Source organism: Eschrichtius robustus, chromosome 13 (genome assembly GCF_028021215.1).
Source record: "Eschrichtius robustus isolate mEscRob2 chromosome 13, mEscRob2.pri, whole genome shotgun sequence".
Classification (NCBI taxonomy): Eukaryota; Metazoa; Chordata; class Mammalia; order Artiodactyla; family Eschrichtiidae; genus Eschrichtius; species Eschrichtius robustus.
In genome coordinates, this window is record NC_090836.1 from 22,467,016 (window position 1) to 22,492,362 (window position 25,347).

The window sequence follows — 25,347 nt, forward strand, 5'->3', positions numbered from 1 at the left end:
AAACAGAAATATAATTCACAAGTGTTAATTCACTTCCTCTATGGATAATGGGTTATTATCCATTTTGTGTTTAGTAGTAGAAAATCCATATGCACTAGTCAAGAACCTAGGTATGTGTTTGCTATCTGCAGTCAACTTTAAGAACAATTTTATTTATTGCTATATTTAAAGTTGAAATTATACATTCGCAACTACATGTTTCATTATTAAAAGTTGGTTAAAAGCAATATTAACATTTACTTTAACGAAGGCCTAAGTATCAGTTTGGAAATGAATAGTACTTTTGATATTGGAATAACTGGGGTTTGTTTTCTGCTATCTATGGGGAGTGATTAAAATTTCTGAGCTGGTTGAAATGATTAATACCAGTGTCCCTCATCCCTTCAGAAACACCAGGGCCTTGTACTCTGTTTTTCAGAGTTTTGAGGCTTATACAGTTACTTTCCAATTTAACTATAGTCTTGCAAATAATTGCTGTAAATATATTAACTTGTTTGCTCACCTTAGGACACTGATATTTTTTGATGGTCAAACACAAAAACATATGTTTAACTATTTTTCTATCTGTTTATCTCCTGGAGGGAGATAAAACCTTTAGAAACAAAGTCCTTATTCTTTCCTAAAGACAAATTAAGTAATGCAAGTTCAGCTTCCAAATTACTGACCTGGCTTATTTAACTTATTTAAGCATTTAGTTGACAGAAAGAAGATTTTCCCTCAGCTGAACAGTGGCTTAAACAAAAGGTCTGGAAATGGTTCCAGATCATTTCTGGATAGTTTACGAAAGTTTATAGTTTTCAGAAGCCCATACGATACTTGCTGAAAATGCATATTCCTGGGCCCTATTCCATACCCATGGAATCAGAATCTTGAGAATGCAAAGGTATTGATGTTGGACAGGTGAATGGTTCCTTCCATTTATTTCTCAAAGGAAAATCTAGAGTGTGGTTTCTATTACTGGTTAAAGGATTGGCATTTGTGGACACAACTGGGAATGCAAATTTATATATTTTTTAAAACATAAAAATATTTTAAAAATACATTTAAATACCATTTTGACATTATGTCCATTAAAATTTTCTTCTAGTCCTCTAAACATGAAAATGGAATACATCCTTTTTATAACCAACCCAATGAAAACAAATTAGCATAAGTGTTGTATGATTTGAAAAAGATGAGAGAAAAATGCAACTGGAAATCAAGGTTAACATAAATTAAAAGTAACATTACTATTAATAACTCATACAATAATGCAAATACACCTTTATTTTGTCAAAAACCTTTCCTTAAATAACAGATTTACATATATCATTTCACATGTTTTTCATATTATTTCTTTAATGGGTCTTGATATTACTAGTCTCTCATATTACCCCTATCCATTTTATAGACAAGGAGGTTGAAGCACAAAAACATTATAATAAATATTACATATTACAGTCAGGGAAAAGTGCTGGGTATAATAGACCTTTACATATCATAGGCAGATTTTTAAAAATGCAATTTTTGTGGTGAATTAGAGCAAAGAAGGAATTCATTAGGATCCTTGATCAGAAAAAAAAGTCTACTTTTGATGGCTGAATATTAATCTAACTTAACTGGCTGGAAGATAATTTTGTATCCTTATGTTGATAAGGGACAAATCCGCTCTTCACTGTGGCTCTTTCAAGTGTTTCAGGGTAAACAGAAAATTAGCTTCTTCCTTAATCTTCCTACATGGGTGAGCTAGGTCACAGGCAAGCAGGAGGCAATGAATTTGCCCCTCATGACCCAAGCAAACCAGGTCAGCATAATGTTTTTAGATCTTCAGCTTGTTTTCAGGGATTATTTTATTGGGTAGTGTTCTCCTCTGCATACCAACTGTGAGCTGAAGATATAAATAAATTGCTCCTCTGGCATCATGATGCTAACCTGGTAATGCTCTAAGTTTCAAAACATTACCATATACTTGCATTGACTCCTCTCCTGGTTTATGGCTAGAGAACATATATGTAGGAAGGAAAACTGATAACCCGCAAAAAACCAAAACCAAAATCAAAATGCAACTTTAGAAGAAATCTGAAAATCCACTTAATGAATAGATATATATGTAAATAAGCTTAACAACAACGACATATTAAATCTAAAACTACAAGACTGCCCTTAAAACAACTCATCATCTTTTTGCTAAGTTGGCTTTCCCCCTCATTTTATTTATATGCCATTCTAAAGATACACAAAATATTTGCTGCTATAAATAAATACAATGAATTCAGTACCAAGAAAGTATATCCCTTTTCTTGTTGAAGAATCTCTAAGGGAAATGTGACTTGGCTGAAACCCAAAGCAGCCTGCTATGCAAAGCCTGGGTCAAGAGGTGGGTCTCAGAGAGAAAATAAAGAATTGCACCACCTATGTCGTTGCTCAGAGAAAAAGACTAAAAATAATAATAATGCATGATTTTCCTAGGCAAGTCTAAAAATAACATAATTTGTCCTAAATGCCAGACCCTGCTTAAAAAATCAAAGGAGAAGCATAAGAAGCAGCAGCACTATGTATTTTTTTCAGCAGAGAGATGTACTCACCAGGAAGCTATAGAAGAATTCGTGGACAAAGAGGCCCAGCATGCAAACCAGGACATACGCTACGTGGTAGAGAAAGGCCATATCCAGGATGACCGCTCGGTACCCTCGGGTGAACGTGCCACGGTTTCCGACAAAACTCACCAGAAATACTATTTTATTACAAAGCTAAAGGGAGGAAAAGATTCGATTTTACTGTCTTATTTGTTCTGAAACTCACAAAAACAGCAGGTCATTGACAAAACCTATTATTCACAAAGTCTGTGGTTTTCTTTTATGATTTCTCATTTTGTAATTTTTCAGCACTGCTTACAAATCGGCATGTAAACACCATACAGACAAACCCTGTATTCTTTGCAGTTCCAGGAAAAGAGAGGAAGAGTGATCAAGAGCCCCAGCTCTGCAATCAAGACAGACGTGAATTTAAATCCTAGTTTTCCCACTACTATTATCTGACCTAGGCCATGCAACTGTAGGCCTTGGTTGTTTCTTCTCAAAAATTGGAATAAAGGAATTCCCACCTCACAGAACTCTTCAAGGAATTAAATAATTCATAATGCATATGAAGCCCTTAGTACAATGACTCTTGAAATATTACTCATTATATTTTCCATATTAAAAGTAATAATGCAATGTTTTTATTATTATACTATAAATGAAATAGAAAAATATATTTTCAGAAAACATCCAGAGATTTGTCCTCGATTTTTTTATCCTGGACTTTCTCTACTGAATATTATTTTAAACAAGTAGGCCATTAAAAATTATTTTTGTATTTAATTTACTCTACATTCATAAAGAATATAAATATACTTCTCTACCTAGATTAAAGTAAATATAATACTTGCATGTATCTTCTAAGTTCTATGTATGGTAATTATTCAGTAAGCATTTTGGAGTGTTTATTATGCTCGGTACCATGTAGAGGAGGGGTCCCCAACCCCCAGGCTGTGGACGGGTACCGGTCCGCGGACTGTTAGGAACCGGGCCGCACAGCAGGAGGTGAGCGGCAGGCGAGTGAGCGAAGCTTCATCTGCTGGTCCCCGTCACTCCCATTACCGCCTGAACCATCCCTCCCAACCCCGGTCGGTGGAAAAATCATCTTCCACAAAACCGGTCCCTGGTGCCAAAAAGGTTGGGGACTGCTGATGTAGAGTATTCAAATTAAAAATACATTTAAATACAGAAATTTAAGTTTAAATTTAAATACAGAAATTTAAATACAGAATACAGAAATTTATACTGAGGTTCTTTGGCAACGGTACCGTGTTTGTTTTTATATGCCCAAGCCTAACTTCGGGAAGACAGCTTGCTCTTTGCAACATCATAGATTTTTTTCCATGTATATGAAAGAAACTGCCTTATGGAATGATTTTAAATAACATGAGAAGGAGCACAACACTTTGGGCAGAAGTAAAATTTGAGAGGGTGGAAAAACCTTTTCCTTCCACTTTCTGAAGTCCAAATCAATACAGATAAAATGAGGAATGGTTTAACATTGTACGTTGTGAAGATAACCAAACCAAATCAACAACATAGCAATTAAAAACTTCAAACCTTTTCTAAGTTTGCCCCATGTTAATATCCTCTCAATAATAGATATCATCAATTTCATCATCTTGTTAACTGAATAATGTTAAAGAGAAAGTCTTACTTCACTATTTAGTGTTACATCATCATACCTTTACATTACTATTAAATAGCTACAGTATTAATGGATGACTTTATGTTTACTATCCAAGGGCAACTTTAATTCATTCACCCATATCATCAATATGAAATAGAAATAAGAAGTTCTATAAAAAATAAAATTAAAAATTAAAATTATGACTTTTCAGAAGGATGAATTATATGTTGAAGACAAATTGTTTAAATGTTGTGTCTTTAAATTGAGTCATAAAAAATTATGCAGGAAAACTGTAAGTCCTATATACTTATAGGAAAAGGGATACATTGAATTCAGGTTCTCAAGAGCAATATAGTTCAGGTCTCAAATAATGCAAAAGCAAGGACACACTTCTGCCTAAAAGGGCCTCTGCCATTCTTGCATGGAAAAGAAAGATTCGCCTTATTTGTTTCAGGTTAATTTTTTTGAACCTTGACTTAAAGCTTCATATCGATGAATATGCTCCTTTTCTCTTGATGGAGCCGATGCTGGTAGTGGCGGCCACCTATTTCTGCACAGATCAGAAACAAGGAAACTGCTGTCTTTTAATTTTGAAGTATTCATACCATGAAGAAATAAGTGTAAGTATAAATAAATGATTTGGGTAGGAAAGAACTTGAACGCTGGTTTTTCCTGCCGCATGACCTTGAAATTTGCCAATTAGTTTTATTGAGCATTTTCCATGAAAGCTGGGAATATTTATGGAAATGAAGAGGTTACAAAAACATTCTCCCATTTCATGTCATGACTTACTTGACACTGTCTAACCAGTCCTTCGTTTGTCAATACCATTACGTAGGCAATCATTGCTTCTGTGGCAAGCGTTCATGTGGGCAACAATAAACGGGGGGTGGGAACTGAGCCAGGTGGTTAAAAGGCCATCTTCTGGGCTTCCCTGGTGGCGCAGTGGTTGAGAGTCTGCCTGCCGGTGCAGGGGACACGGGTTCGAGCCCTGGTCTGGGAAGATCCCACATGCCGCGGAGCAACTGGGCCCGTGAGCCACAATTACTGAGCCTGCGCGTCTGGAGCCTGTGCTCCGCCACAAGAGAGGCCGCGATGGTGAGAGGCCCGCGCACCGCGATGAAGATTGGCCCCCGCTTGCCGCAACTGGAGAGAGCCCTCGCACAGAAACGAAGACTCAACACAGTCATAAATAAATAAATAAAAGAACGTGAAAAAAAAAAAAAAGGCCATCTTCTGAACTGGTGTTGGGAGGACCCTCGAGTCAGCACACAAATACCAATATAAATGATCACAGCCGTCCCTTATATTTTTGTCTTTCTCCATCTAGTCTTCAAAGCTGCCCTTGATATATTTTTCATTGAGAATGGGATAAATTGTGTGAAGGTTGGGGGAAAAAGTGGCAGGTGGGGGAGGGAAACGGCAGCAATGTAAGATCTCTGTACAGCCTTTTAAAAGTGACACATCATCCAAATGATGGTCTTCTAAAACAGAAAAATGAATGTTCGTTTGTTAATCAACGTATACTAAAACAAATTCATTAATTTTAACTAGGTAAATTAATTATACAGTATAGTAATATTTTCATAGATACTTTATATTTCATTGATATGTCTTTGCAGGACTTTTTTTAAAACAGTGCAGCATAGTGGAAAGACACTGGCTTAGAAGTTGGGCCATCTGGGTTCCAGTCTTGGCTCTGCCACTAATTACTTAGGTAAATCCTCCTGGTCTCTATAGGATGTATACACTCATTTCTAAAATGAAATGACTAGAAGGGAATAAGCCTTAAGGTGCCTCACAGCTCTAGAATTCTATGTGGTGTCCCTTAAAGTTTGCTATTTTATGTGATCACAGAAATTTATAGCTGCCTTTATATAACCCTTTTTGTCTTATTTGGTTCTATGTCCCTGATCAATAATCTTATCCCCATCTTACATTGTTCCTATTTATTTTCCAACAATAATTATAGCAAAAAAAGATTGTCTACTATTTATTAAAAAGTAAAATTGAATTTATTGTCTTGAACTGCAGTTTAACTATATTACGGTATATTCATCAACCATCAACCTTCTTACTAAAAAATCAGATTATTTGATTCAAAACTCTCCATTTCAGTGATGTTACACCTTGGGCAGGACAAGGTTCTACAGTCAAAGCGTGAGGCAAAATTGTCATGTAGTCAAAATCACCTAAGAAATCTTTTAAATTGCCAGCAAAACAGTACAGTAAACAAGGGTGGTGTAAACTGTAGTGTCTCTTACTAAATTCAACACATGCTAGTATTCTCCCAGCACTGGGGCAGTTTTCTGTTTCTGCAACTGAATATCAGAAGTGGGAGCATCAGTGACTGTATTATATGAAAAACAGGGAGTGTGTGTGTGTGTGTGTGTGTGTATGTGTGTGTGTGTGAGAAAGAAGGGAAGAGAATATGAATGTTTTGACTCAGAATATATATTTCACAGGTGTTTATTGTATTATTTATTATAAAAATCTAAAAATCTAAACAATAAGAATTAATGAAATGGTTAAATACATTATATAACATCCATACAACTGGTTAATACTATCATTATTAAAATGAGATTTACAAATAAGTTTAATGGTATGAAAATATATTAAGTGATCCCAAACTGATAAAATGTGCTTATATTTGCCAAAATATGTTAATTTTCATTAGCAATAACTAAAAATGTAATGTAGAGGTGGGAAGAAAACTGTACTGGGTTATAAGATATGCTTTTATAACAGAGAAGAACATTTGAATTTTTAAACACATCTCAAATATTGAGGTAACCCCTGTGACAAGACAGAGAAGCAAGCTGTAAGCTAAATAAAAAATGTTTAGAAACCAGCAAAGATGATAAAGATGAAGCATCATAATAAGCAGAAACTGATAATACTAAGTGCTCAGAATATAGATTGAGGTTTTTCATCCCACTTGATTCCTTTACCAAAAAAAGGACTTTCTGTATTTGCTTAACACTGTGAAAGACACTGAGTCAGAAACAAACAAGTCCCTGTGAACCAAAATACAAACACTTCTACGATCATGACAGCAATGTTTTACAATTAAATCCTACTTCACGTATAAGGTACCCAGTAAACGGTAGCCTTTATTGCTATTATATCATTATCATGCTATTGTTCTTTTCTAAATCTTCACACTAATCTTCTGAACTGACCTTCTCAACAACCCGATGAAGACAGACTAGGCTTTAATATCTTCATTTCACTGATGAGAAGAACGAAATTCAGAGGCTTGCTATTTACCTAAGGTCTGGAATTCTGATGCTCATTAAGGCTTAACTGTCAGGTGGACAATTTTTTCCTCTTTCTGATACCTATAACTTTAGCAATTATAGTTCCACCTGTTACACAATGAAAAGTTTTAAGTGTAAATTAAGTTAATAAATACGTTAAAATCTAAGGGACAAACATGATTGATTTATGTTTTCTTTTTTTTTCTACCTCCTAGGAAATGGTAAACCATAGACAGTTCTGTAATGAGCCTGTTATGTTAAATGTTAAGGTAAATGATATTTGCTAAAATGTTTTTATTAATCTGTACAGTATCAAAACTATAGATAAAAACTCTTCTATCAATATCTATCATATCAAAATTACAATTATTCCATTCAATCTGTCCCAAATCAAAGCTAATATTTTCTTTGGTCAAAATGCCCTGGACAGGCAGATCATAATGTATCATTTGGGGGCTGTGCAAACGAGTGTTTTATGCTGTGAAGGCTATTAGACTACCCACAGATTCACATAGTTAATAAGAAAATTATATCTCCATGTAGATTTCTTCTCAGGAAGAAATTAAAGTATAACACTTGCTGCTCTTATGAAGCAATTTTTTAAAAATTTTATTTTATTTATTTATTTATTTTATATAGCAGGTTCTTATTAGTTATCCATTTTATACATATTAGTGTATACATGTCAATCCCAATCTCCCAATTCATCCCACCACCACCCCCCGTCCCGCTTTGCCCTCTTGGTGTCCATACATTTGTTCTCTACATCTGTGTCTCTATTTTTGCCTTGCAAACCGGTTCAGCTGTACCATTATTCTAGATTCCACATATGTGTTAATATATGATATTTGTTTTTCTCTTTCTGACTTAACTTCACTCTGTATGACAGTCTCTAGGTCCATCCATGTCTCTAAAAATAACCCAGTTTCGTTCCTTTTTATGGCTGAGAAATATTCCATTGTATATATGTACCATAATTTCTTTATCCATTCATCTGTCGATGGGCATTTAGGTTGCTTCCATGACCTGTCTATTGTAAATAGTGCTGCAATGAATACTGGGGTACATGTGTCTTTTTGAATTATGGTCTTCTCAGGGTATATGCCCAGTAGTGGGATTGCTGGGTCGTATGGTAGTTCTATTTTTAGCTTTTTAAGGAACCTCCATATTGTTCTCCATAGTGGCTGTATCAGTTTACATTCCCACCAATAGCACAAGAGGGTTCCCTTGTCTCCACACCCTCTCCAGCATTTGTTGTTTGTAGATTTTCTGATGATGCCCATTGTAACTGGTGTGAGGTGATACCTCATTGTAGTTTTGATTTCCATTTCTCTAATAATCAGTGATATTGAACAGCTTTTCATGTGCCTCTTGGCCATCTGTATGTCTTCTTTGGAGAAATGTCTATTTAGGTCTTTGGCCATTTTTTGATTGGGTTCTTTGTTTTTTTAATATTGAGCTGCATGAGCTGTTTATATTTTTTGGAGATTAATCCTTTGTCCATTCCTTTGTTTGCAAATATTTTCTCCCATTCTGAGGGTTGTCTTTTCGTCTTGTTTATGGTTTCCTTTGCTGTGTAAAAGCTTTTAAGTTTCATTAGGTCCAATTTGTTTATTTTTGTTTTTATTTCCATTACTCTAGGAGGTGGGTCAATAAAGATCTTGGTGCGATTTATGTCAGAGAGTGTTCTGTCTATGTTTTCCTCTAAGAGTTTTACAGTGTCTGGCCTTACATTTAGGTCTCTAATCCATTTTGAGTTTATTTTTGTGTATGGTGTTAGGGAGTGTTCTAATTTCATTCTTTTACATGTAGCTGTCCAGTTTTCCCAGCAACACTTATTGAAGAGACTGTCTTTTCTCCATTGTATATCCTTGTCTCCTTTGTCATAGATTAGTTGACCATAGGTGCATGGGTTTATCTCTGGGCTTTCTATCTTGTTCCATTGATCTATATTTCTGTTTTTGTGCCAGTACCATATTGTCTTGATTACTGTAGCTTTATAGTATAGTCTGAAGTCAGGGAGTCTGATTCCTCCAGCTCCATTTTTTTCCCTCAAGATTGCTTTGGCTGTTCGGGGCCTTTTGTGCCTCCATACATATTTTAAGATTTTTTGTTCTAGTTCTGTAAAAAATGCCATTGGTTATTTGATAGGGATTGCATTGAATCTGTAGATTGCTTTGGGTAGTATAGTCATTTTCACAATATTGCTTCTTCCAATCCACGAAATGGTATATCTCTCCAACTGTTTGTGTCATCTTTGATTTCTTTCATCAGTGTCTTATAGTTTTCTGAGTGTAGGTCTTTTACCTCTTAGGTAGGTTTATTCCTAGGTATTTAATTCTTTTTGTTGCAGTGGTGAATGGGATTGTTTCCTTAATTTCTCTTTCTGATCTTTTGTTGTTAGAGTATAGGAATGCAAGAGATTTCTGTGCATGAATTTTGTATCCTGCAACTTTACCAAATTCATTGATTAGCTCTAGTAGTTTTCTGATGGCATCTTTAGGACTAGGTATGTATAGTATCATGTCATCTGCAAACAGTGACAGTTTTTCTTCTTTTCCAATTTGGATTCCTTTTATTTTTCTTTCTTCTCGGATTGCTGTGGCTAGGACTTCCAAAACTATGTTGAATAAGAGTGGCAAGAGTGGACATCCTTGTCTTGTTCCTGGTCTTAGTGGAAATGCTTTCAGTTTTTCACCATTGAGAATGATGTTTGCTGTGGGATTGTCATATATGGCCTTTATTATGTTGAGGTAGGAGGTCCCTCTATCTCACTTTCTGGAGAGTTTTTATCATAAGTGGGTGTTGAATTTTGCCAAAAGCTTTTTCTGCATCTATTGAGATGATCATATGGTTTTTATTCTTAAATTTGTTAATATGGTGTATCACACTGATTGATTTCCGTATATTGAAGAATCTTTGCATCCCTGGGATAAATCCCACTTGATCATGGGGTATGATCCTTTTAATGTGTTGTTGGATTCTGTTTGCTAGTATTTTGTTGAGGATTTTTGCATCTACATTCATCAGTGATATTGGTCCATAATTTTCTTTTTCTGTAGTATCTTTGTCTGGTTTTGGCATCAGGGTGATGGTGCCTCGTAGGAAGAGTTTGGGAGTGTTCCTTCCTCTGCAATTTTTTGGAAGAGTTTGAGAAGGATGGGTGTGAGCTCTTCTGTAAATGTTTGATAGAATTCACCTGTGAAGCCATCTGGTCCTGGACTTTTGTTTGTTGGAAGATTTTTAGTCACAGTTTCAATTTCATTACTTGTGATTGGTCTGTTCATACTTTCTACTTCTTCCTGGTTCAGTCTTGGAAGGTTATACCTTTCTAAGAATTTGTCCATTTCTTCCAAGTTGTCCATTTTATTGGCATAGTGTTGCTTGTAGTAGTCTCTTAGGATGCTTTGTATTTCTGCGGTGTCTGTTGTAACTTCTCCTTTTTCATTTCTAATTTTATTGATTTGAGTCCTCTCCCTCTTTCTCTTGACGAGTCTGGCTAAAGGTTTATCAATTTTATTTATCTTCTCAAAGAACAAGCTTTTAGTTTTATTGATCTTTGCTATTGTTTTCTTTGTTTCTATTTCATTTATTTCTGTTCTGATCTTTATGATTTCTTTCCTTCTACTAACTTTGGGTTTTGTTTGTTCTTCCTTCTCTAGTTCCTTTAGGTGTAGGGTCAGGTTGTTTATTTGAGATTTTTCTTGTTTCTTGAGGTAGGATTGTGTTGCTATAAACTTCCCTCTTAGAACTGCTTTTCCTCCATCCCACACGTTTTGGATTGTCGTGTTTTCATTGTCATTTGTCTCTAGGTATTTTTTGATTTCCTCTTTGATTTCTTCAGTGATCTCTTGGTTATTTAGTAACATATTGTTTAGCCTTCATGTGTTTGTGTTTTTTTTACTTTTTTTCCTTGTAATTGCTTTCTAATCTCATAGTGTTGTGGTCAGAAAAGATGCTTGATATGATTTCAATTTTCTTAAATTTACTGAGGCTTGATTTGTGACCCAAGATGTGATCTATCCTGGAGCATGTTCCGTGCGCACCTGAGAAGAAAGTGTAATCTGCTGTTTTCAGATGGAATGTCCTATAAATACCAATTAAATCTATATGGTCTATTGTGTCATTTAAAGCTTGTGTTTCCTTATTAATATTCTGTCTGGATGATCTGTCCATTGGTGTAAGTGAGGTGTTAAAGTCCCCCACTATTATTGTGTTACTGTTGATTTTCTCTTTTATACGTGTTAGCATTTGCCTTATGTATTGAGGTGCTCCTATGTTGGGTGCGTATATATTTGTAATTGTTATATCTTCTTCTTGGATTGATCCCTTGATCATTATGTAGTGTCCTTCCTTGTCTCTTGTAACATTCTTTATTTTAAAGTCTATTTTATCTGATATGAGTATTGCTACTCCAGCTTTCTTTTGCTATCCATTTGCATGGAAAATCTTTTTCCATCCCCTCAGTTTCAGTCTGTATGTGTCCCTAGGTCTGAAGTGGGTCTCTTGTAGACAGCATATATATGGGTCTTGTTTTTGCATCCATTCAGGGAGCCTGTGTCTTTTGGTTGGAGCATTTAATCCATTTACGTTTAAGGTAATTATCGATATGTATGTTCCTATGACCATTTTCTTAATTGTTTTGGGTTTGTTTTTGTACGTCATTTTCTTCTCTTGTGTTTCCCACTAAGAGAAGTTTCTTTAGCATTTTTTGTAGAGCTGGTTTGGTGGTGCTGAATTCTCTTAGCTTTTGCTTGTCTGTAAAGCTTTTGATTTCTCCATGGAATCTGAATGAGATCCTTGCCGGGTAGAGTAATCTTGGTTGTAGGTTCTTCCCTTTCATCACTTTAACTATATCATGCTACTCCCTTCTGGCTTGTAGAGTTTCTGCTGAGAAATCAGCTGTTAACCTTATGGGAATTCCTTGTATGTTATTTGTCATTTTTCCCTTGTTGCTTTCAATAATTTGTCTTTGTCTTTAATTTTTGTCAATTTGATTACTATGTGTCTCAGCATGGTTCTCCTTGGGTTTATGCTGCCTGGGACTCTCTGCGCTTCCCGGACTTGGGTGGCTATTTCGTTTCCGATATTAGGGAAGTTTTCGACTATGATCTCTTCAAATATTTTTTAGGTTCTTTCTCTCTCTCTTCTCCTTCTGGAACCCCTGTAATGCGAATGTTGGTGCATTTAATGTTGTCCCAGAGGTCTCTTAGGCTGTTTTCATTTCTTTTCATTCTTTTTTCTTTATTCTGTTCCATGGCAGTGATTTCCACCGTTATGTCTTCCAGGTCATTTATCCATTCTTCTGCCTCAGTTATTCTGCTATTGATTCCCTTCTAGTGCATTTTTCATTTCAGTTATTGTATTGTTCATCTCTGTTTGTTTGTTCTTTAATCCTTCTAGGTGTTTGTTCTTTAATTCTTCTAGGTCTTTGTTAAACATTGCTTGCATCTTCTCAATCTTTGCCTCCATTCTTTTTCTTAGGTCCTGGATCATCTTCACTATCATTATTCTGAATTCTTTTTCGGGAAGGTTGCCTATCTCCACTTCATTTAATTGGTTTTCTGGTGTTTTATCTTTTTCCTTCATCTGGTATATATTCCTCTGCCTTTTCATTTTGTCTATCTTTCTGTGAATGTAGTTTTCATTCCACAGGCTGCAGGATTGTAGCTCTTCTTACTTCTGCTGTCTGCCCTCTGGTGATGAATAGTCATTACTTATAGTGGAACTGTTCTCACCAAACCAGGCAGAAGTTATCTTTTTATCCTGTCCCATGAGGGGCAAAAGAAAAATTCTCCCAATGTTTTTGGTTTTCCCAATAGACTTTAAAATGTTATTCCGTACCTCTTTATATATCCTTAAAGCTTCTGGATGGCAAGCACCACAAATCCTCTATTATTATCAGTGTCTATTAGATAACAGAGACCCAATAAATGCTGTTATTTTGGTCTAATTCTGTCTAGCTATTATTTCATTTATCAAATTTGGATTTTCTCACTTGGATTAATGTCTTATTGAGGATCATTTATCAGTTTAGAAATATTATTTGTTTCTTCAAATAATTGGGTTCAATAGTCAATGTATTTTTTAAAGAAAAAATAATAAGCTGGATGAAGTAATAGGCTTAGAAAAAATCAGATAAATCCATGAAGATTCCTTGATTCACTCAGTTGGAAATTTTGCAAAATTAGCTTATTTCCAAAGCACCGAAAGTACTAGTTCAGTTCGTGTAAACAATTTTTGAATGTTTAAGTGCTAGGCATTAAGGTGGAGAAAAATGGGCTAGGGAGTGAGGTAGACAGGATTATATCTATGAATGTGACAACGCTTGCCATCAAGAAACTTACAGAATAATACATTTGGTACTTTACAGAATTCTTTACTGATAGAACCCTTTGTATGTATAGTACACTTCCGTTTATTCACAATGATTGAGGAATAATTGGTAATTTGGTGACCTGAATGTAATCATTTTATATATATAAACATATAAATATATCTGTCACATACATACATGTGTGTGTGTGTGTGTGTATATATATATATATATATATATATATATATATATATATATATATATATGTATCCGTCACATATATATGTATATATCTGTCATATATATCATGTCCAGTTTTTGAAGAATTATAATATTATAATGTATAATATTATATATAATATTATAATAGGGGTCAGAAACATAGATTTGGCCATACTAGCTTGGTTTTATAATTCTCAAAAGTTTGGTTGATTATTTCATTTATTCATTTTCAATATATATTTGCCACCTTTTTTTATGTGCAAGGCACTGTAAATGTATAAGAATACAAAGATAATCTTTCACTCATTCATTAGTTAATTTACTTAAGAAATATTTGTTGAGTACCAATGATGTTCCAGACATTGAATGATCAATCATTAGTCTTAAGAACTGTATAGTGTAGTAGGGGAGATACCAGATACAGATATACAGATACCAGAATATAGGATATTATGTTAGAAACCCAGTAAAAAATATAGAAAGTGCTTAGCTATTCAGCAGACATATTAGCAAGTTTATTTACCTGCAACATGTTCTTTCATCAACCTGGTGATTTACCATTTCTTAATATCCCTTTTTAGCTGTGCCATACAAAAAGTGGTCTAGCCCCTTTAAAATTTTATCTCTTGGTCAAGATTACTGCTATTTGCAACAGTAGTCTGGCTTACTTATTCTAAACTTACCTAGCTCAAGTTGTGAAATGTACTCCCTTGGTCTAATATTTCAAAATTAAAAAAAAAAAAATTTAGTGGAAAAAAAAAAACTCATCTATGCCTTTCACAAGTTAATAGGTTTTGTTCTCATAAAAAGAGTCCAACTTCATATTCTCTCTTACAGCAACCCTTTTCCTTTGGTCATTTTATAAAAGGTATTACTCACTTCTAAAATTCTGCTGAATATAATTTAATCTTTCTTGGATGATTTAGAAGTTACTTTAGGATGTTAACAGTGGCTCAGAATCAATTTTGTCAATAGCTGCCCATATAGTATGCCAAAGGCATTAAACTGGATTGGATTAAATTGACTGCAGAACTGGGTCATGCCCCAAATGCTACCAACTTAAATATATCAAATTTTCACTTGCCATTTTTCCTTTCTCCCCAAAGTCAATAAAAAAGGTACAAGTTAAACTCTGATTAATTCGGATTCACAATGAATTAGAACTTACTGTATATACAGAGTTAAAGCATAGCATTACATTTTTATATTTAGCACACTTTTAATTAATCCAGAACAGTAGAAAGCTAAGTAAAGTACTTACATTAGCTGCACCAAGAAGTATTAACGTAGGCCCAAGACCTATTGTATATATTGATCTGAGCATTACTGACACAAGAAATGGCCGAATACCCACAGGCTTGGAGAATAAAAACAGCATAGATGTGCAGATTGCAACTGCTATCCAAAGCAGAACTGAGAACAACGGTGAAAGTGTACCTGTAAAATGTGGAAGGAGTTTATTTTTACTAAGAACAAAACTAGAACATGTTAAAATATTTGTCACTCTACTTTATATAATACAGCAAGATAAGCCCTAAGACAGTGAATTTCAAAATAACCCACTCTATACACTGTATACTTAGAGGAAATGTCTTTGTACACATTACTCATTATTACATTTCCAGAAAGTTTGTGATGAATCCCAGGCAGCTTAAATACTCACTAGTCAACGCTCCTTTCATTAAGTCTGAGACTTGTTCATCTTTCTCTCCTATGGGAGTTACATGCTAAATACTTTGGATAGAGATATCTCACTTGGGAGTCTTAATTCAAAATTTATGATTAATGACCACTAAATGTTCAGCTAAATCAAATGGAATCAGGCAGTGAACTCATACCTTGTCCTGTTTTATTATTGTCAAGTTTTTATATTATAGATTCCTCTAAAGAATTCAGAATGTAGAATATCCAGTCTTTAATGAAATAGACCTAAGCTTTAACTGATAAAACACACAAGTGTATTTATGTGTATGAATACATATGTATATGTGTGTATTTAAAAGCCAAATCAACATCTAAAAAAACATGTTCAGCTATTTACATCATCAGAAAACAGAAGTTCCAAATGTTTCAAAACTAAACTCCATTACAACAAAAATTTCTTCAGAAATGGCCCTAAAAGGGGTTCAAAAATACATTTCCTTTTTAAAAAAGGACAATTCATTGACGTTTGCTCTGACATGGGGATTCAAAGAATCCCCCTCTGAAGGTCATGTGGTGCTATATTTGCAGAAGTAAATTAAAGGGCAACACTCTTGGGCTGATTAGACCTCAAACATGTGTCTTTAGGCTGATGAAGTCAGAGGGGAAACAATAAAATAGAGATTTTCCACTAGTGATTTCTCTGGGCCACACCTCTTTTTATTATTTATAAAATTCACTTCTGAATGCAAACACCACGAGTGCTCTGATGTGCAGAGCTTCTGTATTATCATGGAAACCATAGAATTATCTGGATTCCGTCAATGAATTCTGTTCAAGCCTTTAGCTCATGGTGAGTGCTAATGGGTCGAAAGTAGGCAGGAAGATCCCGTCAGTCATTAAAAAACAAACAAAAGTCAGATAATGAGCAGTGCTGGTTTAAACAGGTTTACTTTTGCAATGTTGTTCTTATGTTATCTCTTCAAGCAAGCAGTGATGGAAGAAGATTGGGAGGAGAGATCTGATCTGCCCCCTTACCAGATTCATGATCTGATAAGAGTACTTTGAAGATGGTGGAAAAAAAGGGGTAAGTTGCTTGTTCTGGAAATTACCTTCAATTCCTGTCCTCTGGCAACACGAACAAAATGGGTACCCAACTCATGTTTATTAAGACGCTGGCTTGTGAGCCCTCTATGTCTACCAAAACATAGCCTGACCACCAACTGCCCGGGCTTCACAGATCTGAAAGAGCCATGGAGAGAATGACGCCTTCAACCTTCTCTCATGCTTACTGGGGTGCCATCAGAACGTGAGCTCTGTCAGCGTGAGGACCACCTCTGGGCCTGTCCCAGTGCCTGGCATGCAGTAACAAACAAATATTTGCTGACTAAGTGAATAAACAGAAACATAACCTGTGAGCTCGTTTTGAGTAAGTAACTAAGTCTCCAGTTACCAATTCCCCAAGTTGTGGAGCTTCACTCTTAAGTTTACTAAAACTGCCAACATCTTTGCACACTTAACAACTCTCAGCCACTCACTGGACTCTTCAGTATAATTCATAAGCAATGACTTGGTGTGACATTCTTATTTTAAAAGTCTCAGCTTTGGCACTGATAGTCACACTGTGCACTGTCACTAAGGCCTGATCATCTAACCACATCTTGATCACTCTTTCCCAGACAGTATCTGGCTTGCTGAGATTTCCCCTCGATTAAATACGAAATTATAACCGTGAACTTACAACTGGGTATTTGATCCCTTTGTAGAGAGAACTCAAATGGTGTCTAGCCTAGTACCCTGCACAAAGTTTAGTGTTAAATATGTATTTGTGAATAGTAAATAAATTTACAAGTTACTTAAAATGGCTATTAATTTACAGTTTTGTCATTTGACAATTGACAATAATTTGTAATCATATTCTATAAGAATGATCATACTGTTTTCTAGCTGAAGATTTGATGCTAAAAGAATAAACTGAAACTCTCTGACAAACTTTAGAGAAGACAGTACAGACTGTCAAAGCCATTTTTTATCCATTAAGGGTCGAAAGGGGGGACTGTCTTCTTAATACTTTATATTAATTTTCTATAATGAGCATGTATTACTTTTGTAACAGAAAACATTTTTAGAATTCCCTCTATATATTATTAAGTGTTAGAAAGTATAAAGTTTGTCCTTAATAAAAAAAATTCAAATAGAAAAATTGGAGCCCTCAAGGCAATTCACCTCTCCTATCTACCTCAACTGCCTTGTTTATACGTTTACTTAGAGAGCTTGCTGCTTACTACTCCCCTCTTCATTGCTCTGCCTCTTGCAGAGCCTCAGAAGAATTTCCTGTTTCCCCCACATCAGTCCAGCTAAAGTAGACCAGATAAATCTATGGGTGTTCTTTACTATTGTGCCTCACTCCTTTCTTCATCCCTTAACTAGACTGTAAGTTCCTTGAGGACAAGGGCAACCTTCCCAACCTTTGTATCTCTAGAGCCTAGCACAGTGCCTGGCACCCAGCCACACTTCATCAATGGTTGTTATTAAGATGAATGCATTAAAACCACCTTGAAGAACTTATTTCCTTTAACACAAAGCACTTGAGGGAAAAAAGAATTACACCCCAAATTCGAACACAATATTTTTAAAAAATCATATGCTATCTGGATATAAGAAATTCCCATGGCAGCACTTTTCTCTGCTAACCGGTCTGCCTTTGCCAAACTGGGCAGGGATGGTTGGCATGGCAACGCTCAACTTCTGAGTGGACATCTCGGAGATTCCCTAGCATCAACAGCTGTGGCTTCAGCCACAACCAGCATAGCAACTGGTTGGCACAAGTTTCTTTTTTAGAGAAGCACATGTTAAACATATAAACCAATCAACCAAACACGGAAACCCAGACCAAAACCTACAGCCACACGATAAGCCCTGGATTCCTGAAGAAATTCAGAGCTCTGCAAAGCCTGGCAATGAAAGGAGATTATCCGCAGTAGGGGTTGGGAGGGTGGGTGCCTTCTAAGCTGATCCTCTGAGAATCACCTTCCCCACTAAGTATCTCCCTTTAATTACTGTACACTACTACCCTGGTTGAAGGGTGACACTATCCTCTCAGTTAATATTACAACCCAAGTGTGAACCAGAGATCTGGGCACAACTGATTCCCAGTAGCTCATGTGTGGTCAGGCTGGAAAATACCCTTGGAGAAAGCATACTCAGCCCATTCGCCCTGCCACATCAGCCACAGTGACTCCGGAGCAGTTTGCATTAGGATCTGGGGTTGGGAAAGGTGGCGCATTTTGACCACAGGTCTTTTTTTTGGCCCAGGATTCACTAGGTGATTTTTGTGATCAACTTCTATACCCAGAAACCAGGAACCTCAGAGTTGGATGGAGTCTTCATATTTACTTCTTTTTTAACTTTTTATTTCAAAACTTTCTGACAATGTTACCATTGCAAATATAAAACAAAATTCCCATATACCCTTTACCTAGATTCCCCAAATACCTTACATAATCAGATTACCATGATCAATATCTGGAAATTAATATGATATACCACTTTAATCTATACACCTTATTCAAAGTTCATGGATTGCCCAAATAATGTCTTTTTTCTGAACCAGGATCACACATTCTTTTTATCTCTTTAGTCTCTTAATTCCTCAATATTTCTTTGACTTTCATAAGCTTCAAGAGTATGGGCCAATTAGTTTTTAGAATGTTCCTCATTCTGGATTTGCCTGAAATTTCCTCAGTTTATGCATTTTTGGCAAATGATGCCATGTCCTTGTCAGCACATCATGTCAAGAGGCACTCGATGTTGCTATGTCTCATTACTGGTGACATTAACATTGATCACATAATTAAAGTGATTTCTCCACTTTAAAGTCACTCTTCTTTCTTTTAAAATAAGTATATTATGGAGAAATACACTTTGACTATGTCAGTATCCTGTTTCTCATTATACTTTTTCATCTAACACTCACCTATTAATTTTAGCATCCACTGATGATTCTTACTACCGTATGATGTTCGCCAAATGGTGACATTCTGTTTCCATTATTCCTTCTACACTGATTAATTGGAATACTTTCTCTTCTATCAATATGGACTGCTGGATTCTTATTTTATTCTATGGGTTATTACGTATTACTGTCAGTATTTTTTCTCAAAATTTCCACTGATGTGGCCACTGGGAGACCTTTCAAGTTGAATCCTGTGTTCTCTGACATGTCCCCATCACTTTTTTCAGCACGTTTTGGAAGGAATCTTATGATTAACTAATTCATCTTTAGATTGCCTCAAAGTGCTCCAGCCATGGAGTCATCTGGCCTATGCTTGACAAAATCCAGGGTTAGAGGTTTGCACGTCCAGCACAGAATTTACCTTCTCCAGCCAGCTCTGATGGCCAAGTGTGCTAGTCAGTCTTAACTTTGCTTCCTCAGCCTTCCTAGCTATGCATAGCGTGTAACTGAAAGTTGGCGGCTCAGCTAATCCTGACCAAAATTGTAACCTTATTCATGGAGCTATAATTAAATAACCCATCTAGAACTGTAATCAGATTACCCAAACAATCTGTGGATTCCACATTGCCAAAATGGCAGCTCATGCCTTCCCTCCCCTCTTAGCGCCACACCCACACCCAGATACCTAAGAGTGCGCCTCCATCTTGGTTACTACTGTTAACGTCCATTCAGTCCCTTTTGAAGAGTAAAGTCTGCATCTGATGGTGACACAGCATGTTTTCCTGCCTTGTTTGTGTTAGTCCTATTTCTTTCTGAGGCTGGAGCCTCATTCCAAATTCTACTATGTATGTGGTTTCAAGTTCTTGTTCAAGGACCAGTTGTATTAGCAACACCTTGGGAACTTGTTAAAAAAATACACAGTTCCAGACTCTACTCCCGAATTACTGGGCAAATCTTCCTAAGCCTCTAAGTCTTTATCTATGAGGATGAAGTACTTACTTTACGGATTGTCAGGAAGATTAAATGAAGTTATGTATGTGATGTGCTTAGCATTTTGTCTGATCCTATCTAAACGGTAAACAATAACAGCTGCTGTTATCCTCATCAGTTTTACTATCGTAATTGTTATTAGCCAGGCAAATATGAAAAAATGTAGCAGATGTTTTACTTTCTCCTGCTGAGTAAAGAGTAGATGTCCAGAGGGGTGGCAGTGCCCATCTCCATGATATTTCATGTACAGTTGGTGGCAGCAGAGGCTGTATTCTTTGGCTCTGGTGGTCTCGTAAGGGATATCATGGAATAGAACTCAGGGAAGATGATGTCCTGTATAAAGGGACACCTGTTACCTACACACTCCCAACCTAATCATCCACGGAGAAACGTCCTAGATTGTAAACAAAAGCGTTAACCTTCTACTCTGAGATCTGCAATTCTTCAGCTTCTCTGGGATTCCATCTCTTTATGTGTCAAATGATGATTTGATATTAGATGATTCCAGAACTGCTTCCATATCTAAGACGTTATGCTTCTATTAACCGGGACACTACGATCTACTCTCAGCATTCCGTGTGCAGATACTAATTTATCATTTCCGGCTGGACTTCTCCCCTTAACAAGAGTTACATTCTTCTATGCCAAGAGGGCTATCATCACTAAATGAGACTAAACACAATGAAGAGAAAGCTGTTTCCACTTCCTGCTGTATTTGCAACTTCCCTACATAGGGCGGCCAAATATTTGCTATGTTTTCATTGCTATTTAACTCACACATCTACTCCACTGCCAAATATTCTTCTTTTATTAGCACTGGCGTACCTTCTAAAAGAATCAAACTTTTTATGACCACTCAGATTATACCCAAAGGCTAGAACTTTGATATCTGCTGTCTGTAACGGACCTTTGAAATAATAAGTTACCACCACACTCCCATTTCCCTTTCTGCTCACCTCCAGTTCATCTGAAATAGGCCTAAACACCTGTTGCTCATGTCATACCATCCTTTTCACTGAGCTTCCCTTTGTAGTACTATTATTTATCTTGTAACAACAAACAACATCGACAGCTAAGCTTTACGGTGCGCTCACCAGCCGCTATTCTAACTGCTGTACCTATAGCATCTCATTAGATTCTCACATAATCCTATGAACAGATGAGATACAAAAGCACCTTGTGGTGATTGTTTGCTGGCATCTCCCATCTTGTCCTCCAAGCCATTCTTTCAACGCCCATTCCAAAGTTATTGACTGGCTTGTATCCCAAGCCTGTGACATATTTTCCCATATGCACTTTTGCCAGATTTAAACAAAACTTAATTCCCACAGTCCCACCCTTTAGCATACCTCTCCTATTATTTCCCATTTCACTTAACATGGGATAATTTCTCTTGTCTTTGCTTTTGCAAAACCTCATGTATTGTTCGTTTAATAATATCAACTTCATAGTCAATATCCTTTATGCTCTATTATCGTATTGTCTTACCCTGTACATTTAAAAACTGCTTTTCAGATTACTTGCCTGCTCCTTGTAGAAACCCCAGACAACATGGAAAGCAAAGAGAAGAGAGTAAAATAGAGATTCTACTTATTTATCTCAGTCAACATTGTGGCATACATCCCTCTCATTTTTCCCATATACTTATGCAATTGAAACAATACAGTATAAAAATGCTTTCAGTCACCAAAATTACGTACAAATAATTTTTTCATTGCCTTATTTGTCAATATATAATATAGCTCTACTAGCTCTTCAGTATATGAGCTTTTTGAAAAACATTTATATTGACCATCGTTTTTTGCCTACTCTCCTTACCATCATTCTCTATTTCCAATGAATAAAGAAAATCTGTTCAACAAGAATGTAATTGTTGTAGTTGGGAAGGTTTAGATAGTTAGGGCATGCATCAAGAGTACTGATTTTAGACTCAAAAATACTTAATCATTTAAAGATAGACAAGCACTTGCCTTCATCTCCATCATCCCCAAATGGGTAGAAGAGAGCCACAGCTAAGTTGATAAACACAGCCAGGTTGAAGGAGATGCTCCCCCAGAGAGAAATGTGCCTTGAGAACCAGAACAGGGCAGGGTTACCTAGCGGGAAAGAAGTGCAGTGGAACAGAACAGAAAATGAATTTTGATTTCATCACAGGAGCCCTACTGAAATAACATTTTACTAAATGCATTTTTGTAAACTACTATAAAACTACGACTTATTTTAGAACATTTATAATCGATACCAAAAAGGAGCTTTCTATTTGATTCCTTCTTTCTCCTTTAGCCAGTTTACATCTAAGCCATTGTAGAAGGCTGAGTAATTCTGCAATTGCTAAAGGTGGTCAGAAAAGATGATTCTATATGAATTCTCTTTAATTTATCCCTAGAACAGATTAGGGGGGAAGAGAGTTTAGCAGCTGCCTCGGGCCCCTTTTAATGGAATGGTATACATTGCTGTGTAATTTAGTAATATTGATAAATTGGTCTCACTCCCATGTCTTAAAGTAAAATAAAACCCCCCACCCCTTGCACAGATTTATCTCTGGTGAAAATTCCAAATCACAGTCACAGCTACCTGAAACTCTGAAACTTAACAGCACGGCATAGCATTGCTTACTGGGAACTAGTGATTTATAACACTAAGTTTTAAACTTTTAGGCTTCCCGAGAACTTGTTGGGTTTGCAACAGCAGAAGTAAATGAAATATACAACAAGAACTACCAATAAGTGGGAGAGGCTTTGCTGAATATTTTCAGAAACGGGATTCTGTATCTGTCATCAGAAATGAATTAGCAGATGCATCTACTGAATACAACTGACATTTACATAAACCAAAACTCAGTTCTTTTCACCTCTCCTAAAGAACTGAACAGATAAGTCATGCATATAAGTTTGACACGTGACTTATTCGAGTCTTGTCCATTCTCTAACTCTCAATAGTTTAACATCAGATTTAAAATATTGGAGTCAGTTGAGGGGGAAAGACATCACAATTTTCAAATAGAAATTTTATGCTTTTCAAATTATGTTCTGTGAATTCCAATCTCAAGTCTGTTGCTTACTTATAAACTACACTTCCCTTCAGTACTTATTGTTTTCCTTCTCTTGGAATGGAGCATTCCAGCACTGGAGTAGGCTATGATTAGCCATGGGATTTAGTTGACTAATGTGTCATAAATTGTAAACATCTGCATCTCTATCATTCCTGAATTAGGAGTCCTCATTTTAAAAAGCAGAATATTAAGACAAAATCAGAAGATGTTGATGCATACATTTGTAATAACAAATCCATGAAATGAATTAGATCTGTCTATAACCTGATCATAAGCTGCTTCCAAATTTTAAAAGTAAACCGTATGTTGGAAATTATTTTAAGATTTGGTTTTTTAAAAAATATTTATTTATTTATTTGGCTGCACCGGGTCTCAGTTGCGGCATGGCAGGATCTTTCAGTTGTGGCATGTGGGTTCCTTTAGTTGCGGCATGAGGGCTCTTAGTTGCAGCACGCAGGATCTAGTTCCCTGACCAGGGATTGAACCTGGGCCCCCTGCATTGGGAGGGCGAAGTCTTAACCACTGGACCACCAGGGAAGTCCCAAGATTTGCTTTTTGATAAATGACAAAACATTTATCTAAAAAAGCACAGATCCTACAAGCACTGGCTCATTATTCAATTTACTTTTTGTCAAGAACAAAAAGTATGTTTATCAAATTGAGTTTTCATATGTATTCTGGACACCCAAAATTTTCTCTGAATTCCATAAGGTTCTACACGGTAAAATGCTAAGGAAGAGTAATTTCTATATTTTTTTCAAATATTCTGCTAAGAAAGTGTGACAATGCATGCTACAATCTTTATCCAAAGATGCTATGTCTCAAGCTCAACCAAGTTCATAAACCACAATCACTGAAGTTCCTAGGGAACTAAAATGATGGAGCACTGTTGAGTAGAGGTACTGAGAACATATGCCTGCCTGTCTGGAAAACCTTCCCAAAAGTCAGAAAAGACCTAATCAAAAGTTTTCCCCTATCAATTTTTGTTAAAAACTCATGATATTTCTCATCTGGGAAAATAAAGTTTATTTTAAACTTGAAAATTTTTCATTTTTTTTGTAAACTTTTTAAAAGACTTTTTATTTTATTTTATTTTTTAACTTTTTATTTTATATTGGAGTATAGTTGATTAACAATGTTGTGTTAGTTTCAGGTGTTCAGCAAAGTGATTCAGTTATCCATATACATGTATCCATTCTTTTCCAAATTCTTTCCCCATTTCGGTTGTTACATAATATTTCCAAATAGACTGGAGACCTGAGAAATAAGTGATGGGAACTAGATTATGGTAACTTTTAACTGTGACATTATAACCCTGCCCTATCTGAATGCAAGTGTCACACAATTTTTACTTTGATTTGGTGAGGTACAGATATGTTGAAAGATAGAATGACTCTCAGAAGAAAACATTAAACAATCTACTCAATCATAAGATCAGAAACACAAGAGGACAAAAGTGCTGGTGCCGACATCTCTCCACCCCATTCACTGACTGTTAAGGCCGGTCAGGGCCTGTTCATGCACTTCAAACCTGCAGCTGTTCCAAGGCTGAAACATACAGCTGCAATCTTGGATGTCATAATATTTATAAAACTATAGGATCAGCACTAAAAGGTGATCTAATTAGTCAGAGTTTTCTGTTTTCCTTAAGCCACAGGTGTTTTGGCTTCAGCTGTAGACTGAGCTTACAATCTTAAGCCTATAAACGATCTCAGTAACA

The 25,347-nt window shown here is 36.0% G+C and overlaps 1 protein-coding gene across 2 annotated transcripts in view; it reads right to left on the reverse strand.

Annotated features, from left to right (window-relative positions):
• The window catches only part of ITPR2 (inositol 1,4,5-trisphosphate receptor type 2), a 524,186-nt gene that overhangs the window by 84,112 nt on the left and 414,727 nt on the right, over nucleotides 1-25,347 (reverse strand). For both annotated transcript variants that reach the window (XM_068561342.1, XM_068561340.1), the window contains 3 exons: nucleotides 22,546-22,671; nucleotides 15,251-15,426; nucleotides 2,565-2,729 (listed from right to left, as the gene is read on the reverse strand). In XM_068561342.1, the coding sequence (XP_068417443.1) occupies nucleotides 2,565-2,729; nucleotides 15,251-15,426; nucleotides 22,546-22,671 (467 nt within the window). The remainder of the gene's footprint in view (nucleotides 1-2,564; nucleotides 2,730-15,250; nucleotides 15,427-22,545; nucleotides 22,672-25,347) is intronic.